The sequence below is a fragment of the Manis pentadactyla genome, chromosome 4 (assembly GCF_030020395.1).
Source record: "Manis pentadactyla isolate mManPen7 chromosome 4, mManPen7.hap1, whole genome shotgun sequence".
NCBI classification, from domain to species: domain Eukaryota; kingdom Metazoa; phylum Chordata; class Mammalia; order Pholidota; family Manidae; genus Manis; species Manis pentadactyla.
In genome coordinates, this window is record NC_080022.1 from 37,303,883 (window position 1) to 37,325,363 (window position 21,481).

A 21,481-nucleotide genomic window follows, 5' to 3' on the forward strand; every position below is an offset into this window, starting at 1 on the left:
AAAATGCTTTACTTTAAAAGGGGATGGGCGTATGAGCTGCCTCAAATGTTAACATTGACATTAAAGATAAAATTTATGTTATCACATTTATTGTATACTTAAAATGGATAGGATAAAAACCCATTTTTAGAGAGTCTTAAGAATCTGAGATAAGATGATTGTTGTAACTGAACATTGGATATACTTCCAGTATCCTGATATTTGAGAGTAAAAACATTAAAAAAATAAATTTTATAGTTCTCTTGATTAATAAAAGAGAATGTGCAAATTCCCGTGGAAGAAGCAGCTTTTCCGTAATCAGAACTGTCTCTTAGATCTGTATTGTTTCCTAATTCCAGTCATGGGGAAAGGCAGAACAGCCAAAGCATCTTATATGATTTAGCTCAACCATTATCCTGTACCTTCACCTACTACATAATTTGTAAGTCCTAAATAGTAATGATCATCACAGTCATAATACCATACTGCCGCACACACACACACACACACACACACAGGCTACTATCCTTTCGCAGAATATTCTTATCTATTATCTCACTTAGGTCCCTTGCTTGGACTTTTTTATCAAACCATTGAAGTGAATATATATTTATGTGTGTGTGTGTGTAAATATATAATGTGTGTGTGTGTATATATATCTGTATATATAAATGCTTCCAGATTATATAAGATAAGTAACTTCATGATGGCAAAGAGGTAATTGATGGTTTTTATCCCCCACTATGTGTCAGGCTCTCCAGTAGGCATTGGGTATACATTGTAGTACAATTAATTATCTCATTTAATCATCACCACTAATTTATAAAATAGGTGTCTGTATTCCAACTTTATGATGAGACCTCTCTAGTTAAGACTGAAGGATAGGAGATGGACTTTGGAGAGTGGTAAGGCAGATAATGTTCTCTGTGGAGAGGCAGTGATTCTCTTAAGATACTCTTTGACTATATGACCACTGTTTGGGGTGGTCAGGAAATCCAATCTTGTGGAAGAAGTAGGCCTTGTGCTGTTTACTGAGAAAGGGGAAAAAAGACACAGAAGAATGGGGTTTGTGTAAATGCAGATGAGTTCAAATTAGATGTGCTGAATTTAAGGAAGGGAAGCAGAGTTTTTATAGAAGGTGGTATAGCTAACTGGTTAGGATTTTGTTTTTTGCCTTGAATTGTATATATTTTTTTGTTAGACATTTCTTTGAACATTATTAACATTTAAACTGAATATTTTTGTGAATGAATATAAAGAGATGTTAATGCTTTGTATAGGTAGATAAATTTTGGGATGATTTCTTGGTGTGTGAACATTAAAGCTACCATGCCCTATGTAGGTTAAGGATATATTTTAAGCAAACTTGATTGTATGAAATCTCTCTTTAATTTTTCTTTATTATTTGTTTAATATACAAGCAAACCTTGTTTATTATAGAAAAATTGGTATATTGAACTAAACATGAAGGAAAAAACTGATAGTCCTACCACTGGGTTGGATATATTCTGATTTTTTTTCCTATGTGTTGTTTCTTTCAGAAATATGGCTACACACATCTTTCTGCAGGAGAACTTCTTCGTGATGAGAGGAAGAACCCAGATTCACAGTGTGGTGAACTCATTGACAAGTACATTAAAGATGGAAAGATTGTGCCAGTTGAGATAACTATCAGCTTGTTAAAGAGGGTAAGGAGTGTGAACGCCAACTAATTTAAACCAGCAAGGAAATAAGAAATTAAATCTACTTTTCCTTTGAGCATGAAAAAATCAGGGTATTGAATTTCTTGCTTGTGGGAGATGGTCATGGTGTTTGAAAATAGCAGGACTGGAAATTCCACTTTTACCTGGGAAGAAATTGGACAGTGGCGTGGCAAGCATTTTCTGCTTTGGTCTAGTATCAGCTACCGCTCAGCATAACATTCGTATATGTGCACTTGACCTTCTCAGCATGCCATCAATCTCTCTTCCATTTCTATTTCTTCTTCCTTTTCTCCTCCCGCTCTTTCTTTCCCTTTTGTTTTCTTTAATTCTTCTTCCTTTCTTTCCCTTCCATTCTTTTCTCTTCTTCTCTCCTCCCTCCTGCAACCCTCCCATTGTTGCCATTTTCTCAGTCTTGATGTCTGCTTTTCTACTGCGTGTGTCTTCAGCATTAAGTGCTAAGACTGACAACTATCAAACTAAAATATGTCCTATCTAAAAAACAGGTATCTTGTATTGCACATGTTAACTCTCCAGTCTAGATTCCCAGGACTGTAATCATTAATGGGTATTTTAACATATAAGACACAGTAAAGGAGAAATGCAAGAGTGGGAACAGAAGAAATAGTTGAAGCCTGATGGGAAGGAGATATGAACATTTGATGAAACCAGAGACACTTGAGGATGAAGACGGGCTCATTCACACATATTCTTACTTCTTGACTCAGATTGGAGTAACCTGCTTCCACTCCAGAGTATATGTATCCTTCCTCCCTATTCTCTGGATTTATTGCCTTTTCTCCACTTTATAGCGAAGCATCGTGAAAGAGCAGTCTACTGTTTTTTTCTTCTTCACTTTCTTTCTATCCACTCTTCAGCTCTCTGCAGTCAGGTTCTCTTTCCATCTTCATTGACACTACCCTTGCTGATGTTACCAGTGATCTTCTCTATCAAATCTGGGTTTTTTTATGTAACTTTTCTTGTAGCATTTAATTGTTCACTATGTTTTTGAAACCCATTTCTCCTTGGTTCTCTGTGACGCCTTTTCTCTTGATTCTTTTCTTACTTACTGCATTTCTGAAGTCTCCTTTATTAGCTCTTCTGCAAGTTTCCTAAACTGTGATGCTTCTCATGGTTTCACCCTTGGTTGTCCTCTCATTTTATATATTCTTGCTGGATGGTTTTAGCTGTGCCCAAGGCTTTCACTATGATAATGATGCCAAAATCTTTAGCTCTAACACAAATCTTTTTTCTGAACTCCAGACCTATATTTCTAATTAACTATTAGACATCCATTTGAATGTCTTACAGATATCTCAAAATCAGCATGCCTGAGGCTGAACATATCATCTAAAAACTGATCACCCTTTATTTCCTGTCCTGGTTAATGGTTCTACCATCTATTTAGTTGCCCAAGGCAGACATCTGGGAGCCATCCTATAGTTTCCACCTCTTCCTCACTTTCCCAAATCCATTCAATGATCAGATCCTTCCAATTATCTTTCTCTTAATCCTCTTTCATTTAGTCTTTTTCTCTGTTACCACTATTGCCTTAGTTCAGATCATCTATTTTTCTTAACCTGTACCATCACTAGAGCCTCCCCATTAATCTTCTTGCCTTTAATCCATCTTTGTCTCCATCTAGTTCATCCTTCATGGTGCAAAAATCAAGTGATTTTTTTCTAAAAGGTTATGTGAGCATATTCTGTTGCTGCTTACAAGTCCTCAGTGGTCTTGTATTGCTTGCAGAATAAAAACCAATTTTAGTGTGGCATAACAAGTGCTTCATTAATCTTGCCCCACCTCCTGTTCTGGTCTTATCTCCCACCATGCTCTATACACATTATAGATTTGGCTGTATCAGCTTATTTCAGATTCATCAGAGCTGTTACGCTTTCTCATTTCTGAGCCTTTATACATCCAGTTTATACCATCTGGAGTACTTTGATCCCTGTTTGCCTGCTATTTCATTTTTAGGATTCAGCTCCACTGCCTCCTCTTTGGTAAAGCTTCCTCTGGCAGTTTCCCAGTTTGTGCTTGCTGCTTTATCATAACATCCTTTCATACCTCAACACAGAACTTAACACATTTATTTACATTTATTTGTTGCCCACTGGACTGTTAGCCCCCCCCTCGGGGCCATTACTTTGCTCTTCATGTTTACTGATAGTAGGCCTTGAATAAATAAACATACCTTGAGTGAGTAGAATATTGATGTACCTGTTCAGATACTTTCCACTAATGTAATTGTGGTTGAAATGCTATAGCAGGGGCCCAAAAGCATTCTGTGAAAGTTTGGTGGATACTGGAGAAGCGAGATGCTGGGATAAACCAGCTCTCGGATAAAGGAATTAGAGGTCCTGACAGCTGTTGTTCTTGAGGAACCAGCGAACAGTTTAAGGGACTGGATACTGTTTTGCTCTGAAATAGAGGCTCCTCTGAGGTATCAGAATTGTGCATCTGTGCTTATCCCATGGTAGTTGTTAGTGGTAAGGATTTGAAGATTAGAGGCCTGTGTCTTCCCATTGATATAATCCCATATTCTATCTAAAATTCAGACTTTGGAAGAAGATGGTGAAATGGGCTACTCCTGATATCTTTTGAATGTATTGTTCCCTTTGCTACCTGTGCTTCGGGGTAGCCAGTGGCATTTAGTTTAATTAGCTTCAGTTTAAAAGAAAGAGTATTGACTCCTATACTAGTAATTAATGCTAGCAGTCTCCTTATATTTGTCTGAAGCTTTTTGCAATTGGACTTGAATTATTTTTGAGACTCTGAGTATCTGTTGAAGCAGCATACTTCCTGCCACAGCAAAATGACTTGGGAAGGGGAAAAGGAAGGTAAGATAGGGTCTCTAGTGGCTGGAGCAAATATATTGATTAATGCTTATTTTTCTCTTTTTGTTGTTTATAATTTTGTGAATGTATATGTGAAAGTAACATATGCTTACTATAGAAAATTTAGAAACTACAGAAAAAAACTGTGTGTGTATAAAATGGGGGAAGGGTACATAACTGTAACTCCCCCATCTTGAAGCAGCCATATTAACACATTGGATCATTTCCTTTAAGTCTTTTTTTCCTATGTAACCTCCACTCTTATGATTTAAAGAAAAATAATAAAACAAACACCCAAATATCCACCATCCTTCTTAAGAAATGGCATTAATTAATGTTGTGTTGAACTTAAATCTTCCTTTTCGTTTAGGAAATGGATCAGACAATGGCTGTTAGTGCTCAGAAGAATAAGTTCTTGATTGATGGGTTTCCAAGAAATCAAGATAACCTGCAAGGCTGGAACAAGACCATGGATGGGAAGGCAGATGTATCTTTTGTTCTGTTTTTTGACTGCAATAATGAGGTAATGAAAATCTTCATTTGCTCACATGGGCTTTAGCAACCAATAGTCAGTTTTAGAGAAAAACAAAGTAGTTTTTTTTGCCTGTATTTACATTTTTATATAAGCAGCAATACTTTGTTCAGTAAATTGGATTTGAATGGATAAAATAGAACTATATTGCTGTTATAGCATTAAAAAATATTTGGCATCAGCAACTCTGGATCTTAAGTCTGTTTTATTTTTAAAATAACCATTTGTTTTGTTTTCAGGTAAAAATTAATTTGTACAATAATATTAGGTAATGAAGCTGCACTATTTAGGTACATGCTATTATCTGAGAGAATCTCCCCTTACGATGTTGTTTACTGGAAAAGAAACATTTCTGGGAAGTTGGGAAACTTTCTATTTTAAAGGAACTTATAAGATAGTTTGATTTTTCTTCTAAGAATGAAATGATCTTGGAAAAAGCAAGAAGGTGTTCTTTTTCTTTCTGGCACTTCTACTAACATAGCCAGACATACCGTTGAATAACTAAATGAATTTCTCAGAATCATTTAATTAAAAGTCCTGATGCTATTTGACAGCTGTGATATAAACTTCATTAAATAATGCCAACAGCCGTTTGATATAAGAATATGAAGTACCGCCTTGAAGAATGTTGGCTATTCTTAGGTTGAATTGCAAATATGCCTCTGGTGAAGAGACTTGTTGCAGTCTTTGAGTTGTTTTAAAATGTAGCTCTCTTCTTCCAACCCCCAAAAATATGTTTTCACTTATTCTTCAAAGTTAACTTTAGAATGTTACCACAGCTTTATAACTAAAGAATGTTTATTCACCATTAACAAGGGATACTTTATTCAAATGCAAATATGTTGACTCTTAAATGTTGGGATATTTATGGAATTATTGAAAACTAAGCAAAAATGGAACAAGGTTTGAGGCATGTAATTCAAACTTAATAAGTTAATAATATATCCTAGGTGGAACCATACACGTACAGATCTTCTTTTTATTGCGGTTTAAAAAAATACACAGGAAAAACTGAGTCATGAATGAATTCTTATTATGCTCTGTACTTATTTAACCTAGTTTATATAAATTGAACCACATGTTTAAATTTAAAAGGACTTTGCATGTAGATTAATGAATTAGACACATCAGGTTTAATGTAGGGTTTTTTGATAATCTCTTCAAATTTTATTCTCATTTCAGATGAAAAGAATGGCAAATCCATATCAAACTTTTAAAAAAATAACTACTTATTTTTCTTTTTAGATCTGTATTGAACGATGTCTTGAGAGGGGAAAGAGTAGTGGTAGGACTGATGACAACAGAGAGAGCTTGGAGAAGAGGTACTTTGCAGTTTTTATACAGAGCAACCTCAATCTTAGCTTGGAACTTGAGTAAGAAATTAAATATGTGCCTCATTTTGGTCCAGTGAAAGAAAATGGCATGCTTAAATATGTGAAATGGCTTGTCTAAGAAGATGATATAAAGGGGTCAATTGGGTCAGATCCGGGTTTGTGCTCTGAGTTATCCTGTAACATGGGGGAGAGCAGATGGATACTTAGAACCTTGTAATATTTGCTACTTTTGCAGAATTCAGACCTACCTTCAGTCAACAAAGCCAATTATTGACTTATATGAAGAAATGGGGAAAGTCAAGAAAATTGATGCTTCTAAATCTGTCGATGAAGTGAGTATTGCCTTTTAAAAAGTCAAGTAAAAATGAGATTTGGTGGAGGGGTAAGCAGGAGAACAGGAAACACTGTGACATGATAATTTGTCTGCTTTTCAAGACACTGGGGACTAAATGAAAAACTAAGGTTTTTTTTCTCTATTTTGAATAGAGCCTAAAATGGCCTTTACAACTTCAGACTTGTTCTTCATAGGAAGTGGGTGGTTTATTAATTCCAAACCTCTTTCTCAAGCACTGGAAAATTGGCATTTTGAGAACTGTGATTTGGATCATATTCATTTTAAAAAAATCTAAAACATGAATGGCAAGTCATGTAGCTCAAGAGCCCCCAGTTGCTTTCTTCTTTTCCATCACAGAGCACGTAGTTCCAGAGGCACAGGGCTTCCAAATTCAGTGCCTCTCTCCTTCATAAATCAGTGTTCTCTAGACTGGTTTGCAGGTCCTCTGTGCCCAGCAATATTTCTAGTGTCTCTGATTTTATGTAATGTCTTCCTTATTCCCTGACTCTTCTTCCTCTAGATCTTTCTTTTTTATCATATATTCACTTTTGGTTTTTTATTCATTACCATTTCCTATAGAGGTAAAGTAATACATCAGAAAATGTAGTGTTTTAGAATCAGAACTAGGAAGATAAGCCACTTCACATTTTACCAAATTATTGGCAGCCTACCAAAAAGTTTTTCTTGTCCTAAAAACACTAATGAAATGCAACATCTTTAGATCCCTAATTTGAAAAGATATATGCACCCCTATGTTTATCACTGCACTATTTACAATTGCCAAGATATGGAAGCAGGCTAAGTGTCCATCAATAGATGAATGGCTAAAGATGTGGTGCATATATACAAGGAAATATTACTCAGCCATAAAAAGAAAAGAAATCCTACCATTTGCAATAACATGGATCTAGTGGGTATTATGCTCAGTGGAATAAGCCAGGTGGAGAAAGACAAATACCAAATTATTTCACTCAATTGTGGAGTATGAAAACAAAGCAAAACTGAAGGAACAAAGTAGCAGTGGACTCACAGCCACTGAGAAGGGACTAGTGGTTACCAAAGGGGAGGGGGTGGAGCAGGGGGTGGTGAGGGGGAGAAGGGGATTAAGGGGCATTATAATTCCCAGTCACAATATAGGTAGGTCACGGGGAAGGGAAGGCAGTACAGCATGGAGAAGACAAGTAATAACTCTAGAACATCTTGCTGTGTTGATAGCCAGTGACTGCAGTGGGGTGAGGACTTGACAGTATGGGTAAATGTTGAAACTACTGTGTTCTTTATGTGAAACCATTATAAGATTGTATATCAGTGATACGTTAATTAAAAAATGCAACATGTTCATAACTTTATATGTGTTATTTATGATAGAACTATCTAAAGTAAAATAGATGAAACTAAAATTGTAATGTGGTTTTTATAATGATCCATTTTGAAAGTTAATATAAAGTTGACTATTTTTAACAGGAACTTAGCCATAAGGTGTTTAACAATGTCTGCTTTTTAAATTATGATTATTTTTTCCTTTACAGGTTTTTGATGAAGTTGTGAAGATTTTTGACAAAGAAGGTTAACTCTAAACCTGAAAGCATCTTTGTGATCATGCTTGAATATTGCTTTGATAGCTGCTACCACAACCCCTTTTTAAAGGCAGTTTTAATATATCATAATTACATCTCAGTTAATGGCTAGAAAACATGTAGTAAGACAAATTTTTTATCTTCCATTTGTTTTGGTCACAGGACTAGACAGTGAATTTGGGTCTAACTTCATCTTAGCTATGGTGCTCACAAAACAAAGAAGGGTGTCAGCTAGTTCTTTGTTTTTATTCAAAAGGAATATCCCTTTTATAGTTTGTGCCTTCTGTGAGCAAAACTTTTTAGTATGTGTGTATATCCCTTTAGTAATTATAACATGTTAGGATTAGGGATTCCCCACTTCCTCTATTTCTTGTAGGTTTTATTTTCCAACCTATTTAAGTGAATTTGTGGACCAAATTCCAAAAGAACTATTTGTATAAACAGTTCTTACAAAATGTGTTTGGTAAACAAACTTGTAAAATGAAGTCCTAGAAGTGTTTTAATATTTATCAAATAACTGACCATTTCCATAGAAAAGTAAGAAAACTTAGGCTTTGTTTTACTGCAACTTGTACAAAGTTGTGTGACAGGGCATATTTGCTTCCAGGTTTTGGGAGGGGGACTTTGGGGGTTCAGAGCCTGACAGAACTGTCAGCTTTATTCTGATATAAATCTGAGAGTAAGGGGCAAGGTTCACATCTAATGACATGTGATCCTTATGCTCTGTTATGTAGTGTTATTAATGATTAAACTGATCTTAACAAAATTCCTAGCAGGAACCTTGATATGCATGTACTAGATTTATGGTAAAATGATTCGGTTAGCATTTTAGTAACATTTCAAAAGGTTTTTGTTTGTTTTTTAGACTAAATATAGGGTTAGTGTAAAGTAAGGAAATCTAGTGGTTAAATTCCCCATTTGTATTTTATTTTCTTGAATAATTTTTTTCATAGTTATTTGTTTAAGAAGATTTAAAAATCATTGCACTTTGGTCAGAAAAATAATAAATATATCTTATAAATGTTTGATTCCCTTCCTGGCTACTTTTATTCAGTAAACTTTTTTTTCCCATCATATTGAAGCATTGAAAGGTATAAAATTTAAAAAAGGCTATTGAGTCCAGATTTTTCCTTAAATCCATTCTTCCTTTAAAAAATCTCTTAGAAATTTGTTTTCTTCTTCCTTATCTTTTTCTGCCATTACTAATATAAACTGGTATCCAAGGCTCTTAATATGATTTATTAAAATGTTTCTCATTTTCAGCATACATACTGTTTGGTATACAGGGTTAAATCACGGAAGGAATTTTGCCTTTGTATGATTAGATTTTATATTTAAAGTTATTGGGAATAGTAAGGACAATTTATGGATGTTTTTATATTATAGATTCATTTATTTCTATGTGTGTTATTGCTATAGTAGGTGGACAGCCAGACGTGAGCAGGGAGGGGGGTTGGGGACTTTGGCTGGTGTTTACATTCGGTTAGATGCTTGTTTGTATTCTTAACATTCTTTGTAAACTGTAATTGCGGGATGTGGGGAGGAGGGTATAGATACCAGACCTGCCTAAACTGAGTAGTTCCAACATGGAGAAGTTCACCCTGACTTCACCTCAAAGTACATTATATGCTCATTAGCATACTGTTCTTGGCATCATGACAGTTCTGAGGAAGACCATCTGAGGACAAAAAGAGGGCATCATCCTATTTCCCAGAAATTCCCTCCCTATTTGGAGAAAACTCCACCTAATCTGATGACTATTCCACCCCTGCTTAAACTCCAGCTATAAGACCACCCAACCCAGTCCCCACTGGGCTGCTCACCTTGGAGCGTGCCTGCACTCCCTCCTTGAGTGTGTACCTTGCTTTATTAAACTACTCTTTGCTTGTATCTGCACGACCTGTTCGTGAATTCTTTCTTGATCAGAGTCAAGAACCCTCCTGGGGTTTGAGGTCTCACCTAGTGTGCAGGGAGATCTGCCTGGATTGGATTGCTGGACCACATTTTGGCAACCACGAAGGGACTCTTAACACGGTACTCACTAATGCTCTAGGGAAGGACTGCTAGGCCACTTTAAGGCACTCCCTGTCATTTTCTCTTGGATCCTTGGTTGTTCTTGCCACCTTCTTGGTGGACATGGGTTGACCATTTAAAAGCCCCTAGGGTGGTCACCACCTACAATAAGTCTCCTGGGTGAGGACAAGTTGGTCATGGAATGGTTACTTGGCTCTAGGCCACCTGCCAACCTCAAGACAATGTATGTGCATGTAGGGACACTGAAACAAAACAATCCACCCCACCCCGTGGCACATTCTCCCTATAGGTTGTGGTCTCAACCTCCAAGGATCCATTTCCTCCCCTCCTGGCCCTCCCTGGAGCCTCCTTCTTGACTCGGTCTAGCACTTCTTCACAGTTTGATGTCTATCCCCATCTAGGTTAGAGTAGGCAGGGAGTGAAATAGGAGCAGCAGAAAGGGGGAGGTGGAAGCTGGTAACCTTTCTAGGTGGGTTTATACCCACTCTGCTTAAACCTGTGAAGTAAGACAGAGCCAGGAAATTCCCAAGGCTGCCGCCTGCACAAGAGACACCTAGACGTGTCCAAGAACGACCTTGGCTCATTCATATAATCATTAGAATTTCCCCCCTCTCGGCTTTTTTGTCTGCATTATGAGAATAAGCATGTGCAGAGCCAGAGCTGTTTTGTGATATGAACCTGTTAAGCCACCCCTCATACTTTAGGTGTTTCAGGTTAGCAGGGCTGCTCCTAAACACCCAGGTCTCCGGCTGTCTCTTTGAGAGTGTACCTTCTCCTTGCTAAATAAAACTGTCTTTCAGCTTTATCTTGGCTCCTGTTCCTTGTCTGTGAAATCCATGTATTAATATACACATTGAACATACTTGCTGCCAGAAAACAAAATATCCATAAGTACTGTAACATATTAGCCACCAAAATTTGTATTGTGATTATCTTGGTTTCTTTGGAGGGATTCTAATGAATTCTTATCTAGTGATTCAGTCCAGCCAGTGCAGAGGGACTTTACTGATGGTTTAATCAAACAGCTGTAGTATGAAACAAGAGTAAAGATTAAGGTCTTGAAAGCATTCCTGCTAACATAAGTGAAGAAATCTGTCAGATGGGGATCTAAATATATTGATACAGTGAAGGCAAGCTTAAGGTATTTTAAGTCTGTTGGGAGTTGAGTTTGTCCTCCTCAATTCTTGTCCCCGCTGCAGCAAAGAACGGAAGGGCAGAGACACAGTAGTGAAACGGAACAAGTTTTATTTGAGTACACTCTAAGGGAGGAAGGGCCAGAGTCAAGGCAGACAAAAGGCAGATTCTCTTGAATAAAGCAGAGAGGAAGGGGAAGCTCCTTGAAGGGACTTGCCAGCTCCTATCAGAGCTCTCAGTAGCCTCTCCCTTCTTATCTGAAGTAGAACAGAGAAGAGTAAAGACATTACTTCAAGTCTGGAAAATAGAGTGAAATAGCAACGTGAAAAAGACACCACTGGAAGAGCACAGAGACAAAATGTAGTAAGTTGAGCAGTAAGAAGTCTTTTAAAAATATACACTCCAAGAAAGGGGAGTGTGGGTAACCTCAGAAAGGAGGTGCACTTAAGGGCTTAGGATTCTATCTTTGAAGGCTTTCAAGAATGGAATAAAGATAAAGGGTTAGGGGGGTGTAGGCCTGTCATGCAGTCTTAGGATACAGTGAGAGATAATATGTCATTCTTTATAGTCAATCCTCTAGATAATTCTGTAGGGATAAACTTCCTGTTCTCCAAGGTAGTGGCTACCCCTAAGCACTGGAAACATACCAGCTAGGACTGCTTGTGCCTTAAGGTAGCTCTTTGGGTGATTACCAATGAATATGCCAGGAATCTAACTTTCCAATTGTCTTTTAAGATGGAATCTTAGCCTTAAGCTAAGTCTTTCCTGTTCTTATTATGTTATTCATATCTTGGCATTTTTAGGAAAATTAATCATGATTCTTGACTTAGGTCTGCCCTATCCCACTGGCATTAGCTAGAGCAAGTCTCAAGGTCAGCTCAGATTCAGAGCCTGTGGAATGAACTGACATTGCAACGGTCGTTAATTCTGTGAGTCCTTTCTGGCTCTTGGCTTTATCTGATTAACTGAGTTCTGGTGGGCCCCACCCTCTTTTCATCCCACTCATCTGTCTCTCTGCCTAACAAGAGGACTGCTGAAACAGGTGCTTTTCCTCTGTCAAATTTCTTTCTGTGGCATATGAGAACAGAAACTGAGAAACGTATTAACTACTAAATTATGAGGCTTTGTTTCTAAGTAGAAAAACATGTTGGCAATATTGAGTTTAGCATTTGATTGAGATACATCTTACTTCACTAGTTTGGTCTTCCCATTTGTTAAAGATACAGTCTCCAAGAAGTTTTTCACTATCTTGAAAGACCCCAGAGGAAGCCTTGCTTTTTTCTTTTTTTTTTTAAAACTAGCTTACTTTATTTCCATTTAGTTGTGGCTGAATGTATATGAATTATTTAGTAAATAATCCCAATAAATTTTGTGTTGTGGCCCTTGCTGTTGGTTGGTTTGGATTTCTGTTCTCTAAAGTATATTAAGGATCAAGAAGTATCATATTTAACATGTGGGTCCTTACACAAAAGTAGAGTTCAGGATCCAGGAGAACTTTCTGCTCTGTGTATTACGTTTGTGCATCTTAAATTAAGCAGAAAGCAGGACTTTATCCAGAAGTAATCTGGATTGAAGCACAAGTAGCCTATTTCATTACCCACCTGCAGCAGCAATTGCTTATCTCTTTGAGGGAGAAATTGGCAACAATGTGTCCCAGGAGGGGTTTTTGTGGACTTGTGGCTTTGTCTTAATTTAAGTGGTTGCCTGACATTGCAGTGGTCCCTGGAGATAAATAGTGGCTAAAAGTATTATTGGCCAGACTCAGTCAGTATCTTTTCCCTGAAGGTTTGGTTTTCATATTCAAGCACAAGCCAAAGTGCTCCAAACACATTCTTTGCCTTCCAAGAATTTTCTGTTTAAAACTAACATGCTGGTGTGGATAGACCTGCAGATGACTTCTGTTGACTATAATCATTTTTATATAGCTTATTTCAGTTCTCTCTAGCCTACCTGCATACTTCAGCTAAATTAAATACTTCTTAATGCTAAGCACTTTTTTAATGAAAGAAAGGAAGCTCATTTACTGTGTATCAAAGGATAAAGGTAGAAATGGTCCTAATCACCTCTCCCCTTTATTTTCTCATCCCTGACTTTGATGTAAGTACTCACTTGGATCCAGGTGTGCTTGCCTTTAAAAATAGGTGTGATTATTGTGATTGTGATGTTAATTCTGGACCTCTGTTAAGTTCTGGAGGGTACTCTTTCCTGTCCTGGGGAGAGCTGAAGGACAAGTTGAATTTCTGGCTACCACCCTATGTCCTGGGCAGCCATACCAGCTCCAGACCATCACCAGGCCTCAGACTTTTATGGGATCCCTGCTGCCCCTACTCATGAGAGCAGAACCTCCTTTCCTTGGGTCCATCTTCTACAAAGAGGCTTGTCTTTCATGACCTTGTCGTCCTAAAACCCAGGCATGAGAGGGTGTAGCTCCAGGCCAAAGGGGTTTCAGTTCTGGGTAAGTCCACTCTGGATTTGATGAGAATGAAAAATGACAATGGAACGTTGTGGGTTAAAAGCGGCTTATACCAAGCTCTGTTCTCACAGTGGCAGATCAAGCACTAGAATCCTGTCCACCTCTGCCCCAGGCTGCGCTGCTGTTGCCTTCAGGCTCTGCTCTCTCCTCTTAGCACCTGGGGGAGCTCTTTATAGCAACACAGGCAATAACGGTTTATTGCCAACAGTAATGCAAGTATGCACCTGTGCCCTCGGATAATATTACATCATTGCACATGCACAGTGAATAGATTAGGATCAGGTGAGGATTCTGGCCATGGAACTTCCATTTTTCCTACAGAGGGTTAATTATTTTGTCCTTTTTAGGGAAGACAATGGTAATAAATCACCATTTCTCTAGTGAGTGTCTCAGCCACAGAAAATTGTTTTTTACTTACAATACCTTCTGAAGTAACTTTATTACTTCCTCATATTGGCCTTTGACAGTCTAACCAGCCAGAGGAAAAGCATCTGCAGAGGTTAGGTTATCATATGCCAATCTTAAATGGTAGATAATCTAAACGAACCTTGGGAATTGTCTTCTATACAGCAGAATCAAGCATCTAGATAGGCAGCATATCACATAAATAGCAGCTGCATTCTCATTTGGTTGAGTAACCATATTTGAAAAGAAAAGGTAAAAATCAAAAGAAGTCATGTATGTGACCTTTGGGAATGCTTGTGTACACGTTAGAAGGCTTCCTGAAAGAAATACACTCGTAGTAGCTGCTTCTGTGAAATTACAGGAAAAATAACTTTTGAATTGGGCCTCTCCTTGCCAGTTTGTAAACCCCTGAAACCCTTTGAGGACTCTGGATGGAACTTCCCTTTCACAGCCACTGGGCTCCAAGGGCTTCTAGGGCCACAGGGAAAGATACTGAATCAGTTTAGCACTAGTACCTAAACACAAGGCTGCTGGGTGGGGCTCACCCTAAGTTGTCTGTTATAAAGATGCATTTCACAAGTGATTCTGAAGCAGCTGCAAAGAGTTTGGCCAGAGTGTGATGAGGCTGCATCAAAATGTAACCTTTTTTCTTTTTAATCACCTGGTAATGTGCTCAATAGGCATTACCTTACCCTCCCGTCAACTGGGATGGCTGTCAAGATGGACACATTACCTACATTATTTGGAGGGAGAAATGCTAAAGTTTAATAGCTAACTTTTAAGATTGAGTGTCAAAATATTCTAACATCAAAAGGACCAAGTTAAAAAACAGCTGCATCAAAATCCTCCTGGTGCCAAATGCTGTGTCAGAATGTCTGTCACACCCAGTATCAGGCATGGTGGAACAGAGATAGTGTCTGTATTCTCTTCTCTGTTTAGGGCCTTTCTTTAGGTTTGGGTCAGTGCTGTTGAGGGAAAGAAGGTAACCTGTGTGCTGTTTGCTAGTGGAAGATTCGAAAATTTAAGGGATGGGATGGGATGAGGTGGGCAGAGTAAAATCACTTGTTTAGAGACGCCAGAAGTGATTCAGTCCAGTTCCACTTCATACACAATAGCTCTTGTGAAAGCTTGTGTATTCTACCCATAACCACTCCTACCAAACACTGTTTCTTAAAATCTGTCCAAGTCTTCATGATCATAAACCACATGCCCACTCCTCTCCATGAGTATTTTGTGGATGAAAATGGGTTTTAGGAATGTGACTATCTTAACACCTTCTATTTTCATTTATCCTTAACTTGTGGCTTGAGTAAATGTATGGCTATTTCTGAGTTCAGCTTGTGTATTTGACTTGAAGTAGCTATTTAATTTGTAGTCAGCTAAATCATTGTTTTATATGTCAATACATAGATTATAACCTATGGAACAACAGCTAGATGTATGTAGGAGGTATTATTACAGTCTGTAATCACACTCATGCAAGCATCTGCCAACTGGTCACTTTAGCAAGCCAAACTTCAGAGATGCTAACCCTTGTGACTGGGATCAGAGTTTGTTACTGGTTCTTAGGCAGTGTCACCAGACCAGGAGATGGAAATAGCACTAAAATGGTACCATCAAACATTGGCTGACCATTCATTCAGAATATGTTTGAGACAGATTAGAGATAACACAGTCAGTACTATGTAATCCCTGCCCTCAACCAGCTCACTAGTTAAGCTCAAGTCTAGTGGTTTCTTAACAGTATTTATTGTATTTTTGTATAGTGCTTTTAGTGCTGGCAAACTCAGTGCTGTTATCTTTTTTCCTAATTAATCAGGTTGGGACGGTGATCTTCCCATTCAATGGATGATTAAACTGAGGTCCAATGAGTCCAAGTCCATTGCCCTACAATCTTTACAGCTAGATAGTTGTGAGTCTGAAACTGGAACCCAGACCTCTGGGCTTTACCAGATCTGCCTCCTGTCTTTCTAACAGCCCATGCTTGCCTCCCTATAAAAAAGCCCAATTTTGAAGTATGACCTCTAATACCCCACCATGCTTCCTGAGCCACCAGCCTCTTGCCCTCATTTATCTTCTCTATTGCTGGGATGTGCAATTTGTGAAGTTACTTTGCTCACTAACTGTCATCTCCCCTGCTAGAGTGTAAGTGTGGGAACACAGACATGTCTGTTTTCCTCATCTCTCTTTCCCAGTGCCTGCACATAGTAGGCATGCAATAAATACTTGTTGAAAAATAAACTGAAAAGGAGAATTATTTTTGGCTGCAGCTGTAGCTACAAGTTGCATCACTGAACTTTGGATCCTAATTGGGTCTGCTTGCAATCTCTTTAGGATTCTATTTTCATTCCCCCAAGACTGGAAGCTGATAACCATAAAACACTGGGGGATGGGAAGGAAGATGAATTCTCAATCCCATCAGCCTCACTCTTAGTGCACAACTAGAAGAAAGACTTAAAGTGTGACTATCTCAGAAGGAAAACAAGGAAAGACTGGAACCAGAAAACAATGTTTTGGCTAAAGTCTCACCCATCCACCCATAGTTTAATCTAGATAGGATTTTTTTGACCTATTGTACCTCTATTTCAATGTTTCTGTGTTATGATATAGAGATCCTCTGCTTTATGAAGACTTTTGACAGTTTCTGGTTCATGTTACAAATCTGAAACCACTTAGTATAAATTTCTACCTGAAGCCTTGTAAGACTACAGTGCATCCTCAGTGCCCTCACTGAGTGCATTTACTGACTTGGGAGAGAATGAAGTGAGGCGCTTCCAGCCAGTTCTCCTCTAGTAGTTGTACACTGCAGTTCTTGATCAATGAGTCTCTGGGAAAGAGACTTTTTAAGAGGTCTTAGTTGTATTTCTCTTTTCTTACTGACCCGGCACAGAGTAGATTCTTACTCCATTTTTATACATTTCTTACATGTTATATTGTATATTGAGAGAAGGAAAGTGTCTTCCTCAATGCCCTCCAGAGAGTTAGTTGCAGAACCAGGCCTAGAAGCCAGCTCTCCTTTCTCTCAGCCCTCATTCCTCAATACCAACATGCTTTTGCCTCCACCACTTCCTCACAAGGATTTGGAAAGGCAAAGTAATATCTTGTGCTGTTACTGCTATTTACAGTCACTGCTATTTACAAGATTTCACTCAGTATGCTGAACATTTGTTGAATGCCTTTAAATATTTTCTTTTTTTTAAAGTAATGCCTCAGGCCTCACCCCCAGAAATTCTAATTTAATTTTAAAGGCTCCCCAGGTAAATCTAAACCAGTGGTTCTCAAACTTCTGAGTATATCAGAATCACTTGGCGGGCTTGTTAAACACATTACTAGGCCTGTCCCCAGAGTTTCTGGTTCAGCAGATCTGCAGTATAGCCAAAGAATTTGCATTTTTATAAAGTTCCAGGTGATACTGATATTGAAACTGAGAACTTAAACAGAGTGACCAGAGCCAGAATTTGAAACTCCAGCCTTGCATCTTTGTGGACAAGTGACCAAGTCTTCTTGGTGTTTGCATCCACAGTGCCTCCTATAAAGTAGGTCCTTAGTGCTTGATGAATCAACAAATTGATAACCTTAGTGAATGCTCAAAAATTGGTTGTCTATTCTGCATCCTTGAAGCTCATGGGTGGTGTGGGGAGAAGTGCTGTGAGAAGATCACAGATGTTCTCCCACTTAAGAAGTCCAACAGGTACCAACATGACATAGTAGGGCTCTCATCTCACTCTGCAGCAGCCTACTGTCCTAAAAGATGAGGTAAGCCCAGGAAGCTGCTGTCCCTCTCCACACATCCAAAGTGAGACGTAACAGATGTATTTAATGTGGGCTGAGGGTACACACACGGGCAGTGGAAGTGAGGTAAGGAAGGCCTTTTAAAGTCAGCAGCCCTATAGTGAATTGGGCTGCTTGAGGACATGATGACTCTGTCACTGGAGGTGGGCAAGCAGAGCCTGGATACCTTTCATCAGGGTTTCAGAATCTTCTAGCCCTGCAATCCTGTGGTTTGTGGACCATCCTGTTCAAGTTGCAGCCATCTACATCTGAAGTATGCTTGGAACCCCAGCCACAATCTCTGTGTCCTCTTGAAACCCAGGACACAGAACAGTTCCCGTTCATAGAAGCAGGAGGAAAGGCTAAGAAATGTGAGAGGCTGTGCCTTCCCACAGAATGCAAATATGGAGAAGTTTCCCGAAGCCTCTGTGTCCACTTCCCAGGTGCCCCGCCTCAGTCCTTGGGAAAGGTCCTTAAAGTCTGCTGGTGGTAATGCTGCTGGGCAGGAGGGGCCTGCTTTGTCTTGGAGGAGAGGAACAGCATATTCCAGGATACAGAATTCCAGAAACAGCACTAGCAAAAGGATGCCAGTGATAATGAGTGGGGGTTGGGAGGCACATCTCATTGGAGGGATGAGAGTCTTTGTGTCAAATAGTGGGAGATAGGACCATGCAAAGATAAGGTGGGGAAGTACAGTGGACAAACTTTTAGACAGGTACAATAATGTGGATTTATCCTATGTCTATTTAGCTGGTTCCAGACTAGAATGCTGGATCACTCTTAGGCTGAAGGAGTCAGTTTGACAAAGGTTTCTCAGATTTGGGAGGCTGCTCTACTCTGCCTCCCTCTACTCTCTCTCTCTTTCTTCTCACTATATGCTGTCCCTTGAGTTCTATTTTGAACCCTTAATGGTTTTTCCACTTCACCAGGGACAATTTGCAAACCCTCCCTGGCTTGGCTTGGGCTTGGGCTGGGCCCAGAGCCTGCTCAGGCAATCCAGGGAGAGGAGGTGGCTCCCAGCAATAAGCAACCCACAGAATTGTGTCTGTTATTTAAGAAAAGTTTCTGGGTTTTCGGCTAATTGCAAAAATACATAATGGATGCTTTTCGCATCTGCTAGTTATTCTGGAACAGGCCTGCATCCAAGAGCAAACTTTAAACAAACAATAAGATTATGGAGCTTAACTATTTCAATGTGTAACAGAAAAGAAAGCCAAGGCCCAAAAAGTTATATTAACACACATGCGCTTAGACACAAGCAGTCACACCAACAGATACACAGTCATGCAAACATAACAGATGCACATTCTGGTGCCAGTGCTCACAAATGCATGCTTGCATACTAGCACCTAGTACATATACACATGTACAACCTGCACACATGCACCAGTACCAATACATACTGAGACATACAAATGCACATGCACACACATGTATATACCTACCCAATTGGACAACACAAGCACACACACAACCCCAGTCACAGAAACATTCACACAGCGATGAGCGGCCCTCCTTGGGGGAGTGGGTCCTCCCAGTCCCCAAGTAAGAGTAAAGGAAGTGAAAAAAAATCAGCCGGGCACTGGCTTGACTGGGTGGGCAGATGTAGTTATTCAGTGTGGCCACCAAGGGGCGCCCGCCATCCATCTTGCGTCTACATTTCGCTGGTTCTGCCAGCCAGTCAATTGTTTCTGCACCTACAAACCTGAACCTCCTGTCCAGATGTCTGCACAGAGCTGGGAAGCTCCTTGCTCACAGCCCCAACTTTCTAGGACCCACTGTACTCATTCTCACCTTTTCCCTATCTGGAAACCGCAGAAACAACCAAAACTTCCTATCTGTCCTCCCTCCTAGTTGAACACATACTTCAGAGCCCCCTGCTCAGTCTGAGACTGCTCCTTGGGACCTGATCTGTCAAGTCTTGATCATAATGTGGCCTCTACCAAAAGCTTCTCCCCATGAAGCTGCTGTCAACATCCCACTTATTTTTCCAAGTCTGAAAAAACATCTGAGTGTAGGATTGCCAAAGATAACAACGCATGTTAAGATAATTGAATGAATGAGTTAATGCCCAGCTCAACGCCTGACTCTATTTTTCTTATAACCCCAGCTGGAGAGGTCTCTCACACTCCAAGACCTGCCTCCCAGCCCTTTGTGTGTGTTCTTGTTTTGCGAAACAAGCCCTGGCTTCCAAATACAAGCTAGGGTGCAAAGACCCAAGATGTTATGAAGCCAATCTTTTTCAGCCTCCCTGAGAGGTAGCTACCTAGTAATAGATTACTCACCACTTCCTGAGCAGTCCTCCTCACTGGTGGCTTAGACTTGTAGAAAATTCCTTTATGTTCCTTCTCTATAAACATTCTCAGAGTTCCTTCTTCATTACAGGGGCTGTGGCAGGCTCTGAACGGAGACGATTTCTGCCCTTCAACAAGGTAACAGTCTGGTGAGAGCATTTAATCAGCATAGTATGAGGCAGGCAATCGGACAGCAAGTAAAAAATGCAGGGGAGGGTACGATGTACTTTCCAGATGAGCAAGGTGGGGAGTTAGGGAAACATTTTCAGAGGGAGTGAGAGCTGAACAGAGGCTCACAGAATGAATAAGAACAATAATTACAGTTCTGTTGAATGTATACTGTGTTCATGACTCCTAGTCCTCATAAGGGAAAATTTCTATCCTAGGTCTGCCTGTCTGCAGTCCGAGAGCTTAACTGCTAGGCCAAAACGCCTCTTATGACATATGACATAAAATAAGAGGGTCCGACAGGAGAGGAAGGGCATGCCAGGTGTATTCACTTTCTACTGCTATGTAACAAATTATTGCATACTTGGTGACTTTAAACAACACCCACATGTTACCTCATCATTGCGTAGGTAAGAGTCTGGCTCTCTGATCACAGTATCACAAAGCTGAAATCAAGATACCATCTTGGTTGGGCTCATACCTGGAGGTGCTGGAAAGAATTCACTACCAAGCTTATGCACACTATTGGCAGAATTCAGTTCTTGAGGTTGTAGGACTGAGGTTCCTGTTTCCTTGCTGATTGTTGGTCCTGGGGCACTCTTGGCATTAGAGGCTAGGCTCAGATCCTTTCCACATGCCCCCTCCATTTTCCAGACAACAAAGGCAGATAGAATATTCTTCATGCTTTGAATCTCTGACTTCCTCTTCTGTCACCAGCTAGAGAATCAAGCCTTTTATGCTTTATCGATGCGTCCCCAAACTCAGAAGCTAATAAACTTCTTGTGTACTTTTCTTGTACTTGTGTTAGTATCATTGACTGTAGAGCTGGTGATTACTAGATCACATTTTCTTTCTTATACCACTTTTTTCTTTTCCTCAAGTTCCTAACTGCCATATCTTCCCTTGTGT

General features: G+C 39.4%; 1 protein-coding gene across 1 annotated transcript in view; it reads left to right on the forward strand.

The window, feature by feature from the left end:
• CMPK1 (cytidine/uridine monophosphate kinase 1) overlaps positions 1-9,318 on the forward strand; it is a 30,043-nt gene extending 20,725 nt beyond the window's left edge. The window contains exons 2-6 of the mRNA XM_036893028.2: positions 1,521-1,667; positions 4,887-5,039; positions 6,294-6,370; positions 6,618-6,714; positions 8,246-9,318. Of these exons, the coding sequence (XP_036748923.2) occupies positions 1,521-1,667; positions 4,887-5,039; positions 6,294-6,370; positions 6,618-6,714; positions 8,246-8,287 (516 nt within the window). The 3' untranslated portion in view covers positions 8,288-9,318. The remainder of the gene's footprint in view (positions 1-1,520; positions 1,668-4,886; positions 5,040-6,293; positions 6,371-6,617; positions 6,715-8,245) is intronic.
• The last annotated feature ends 12,163 nt before the right edge of the window (positions 9,319-21,481 follow it).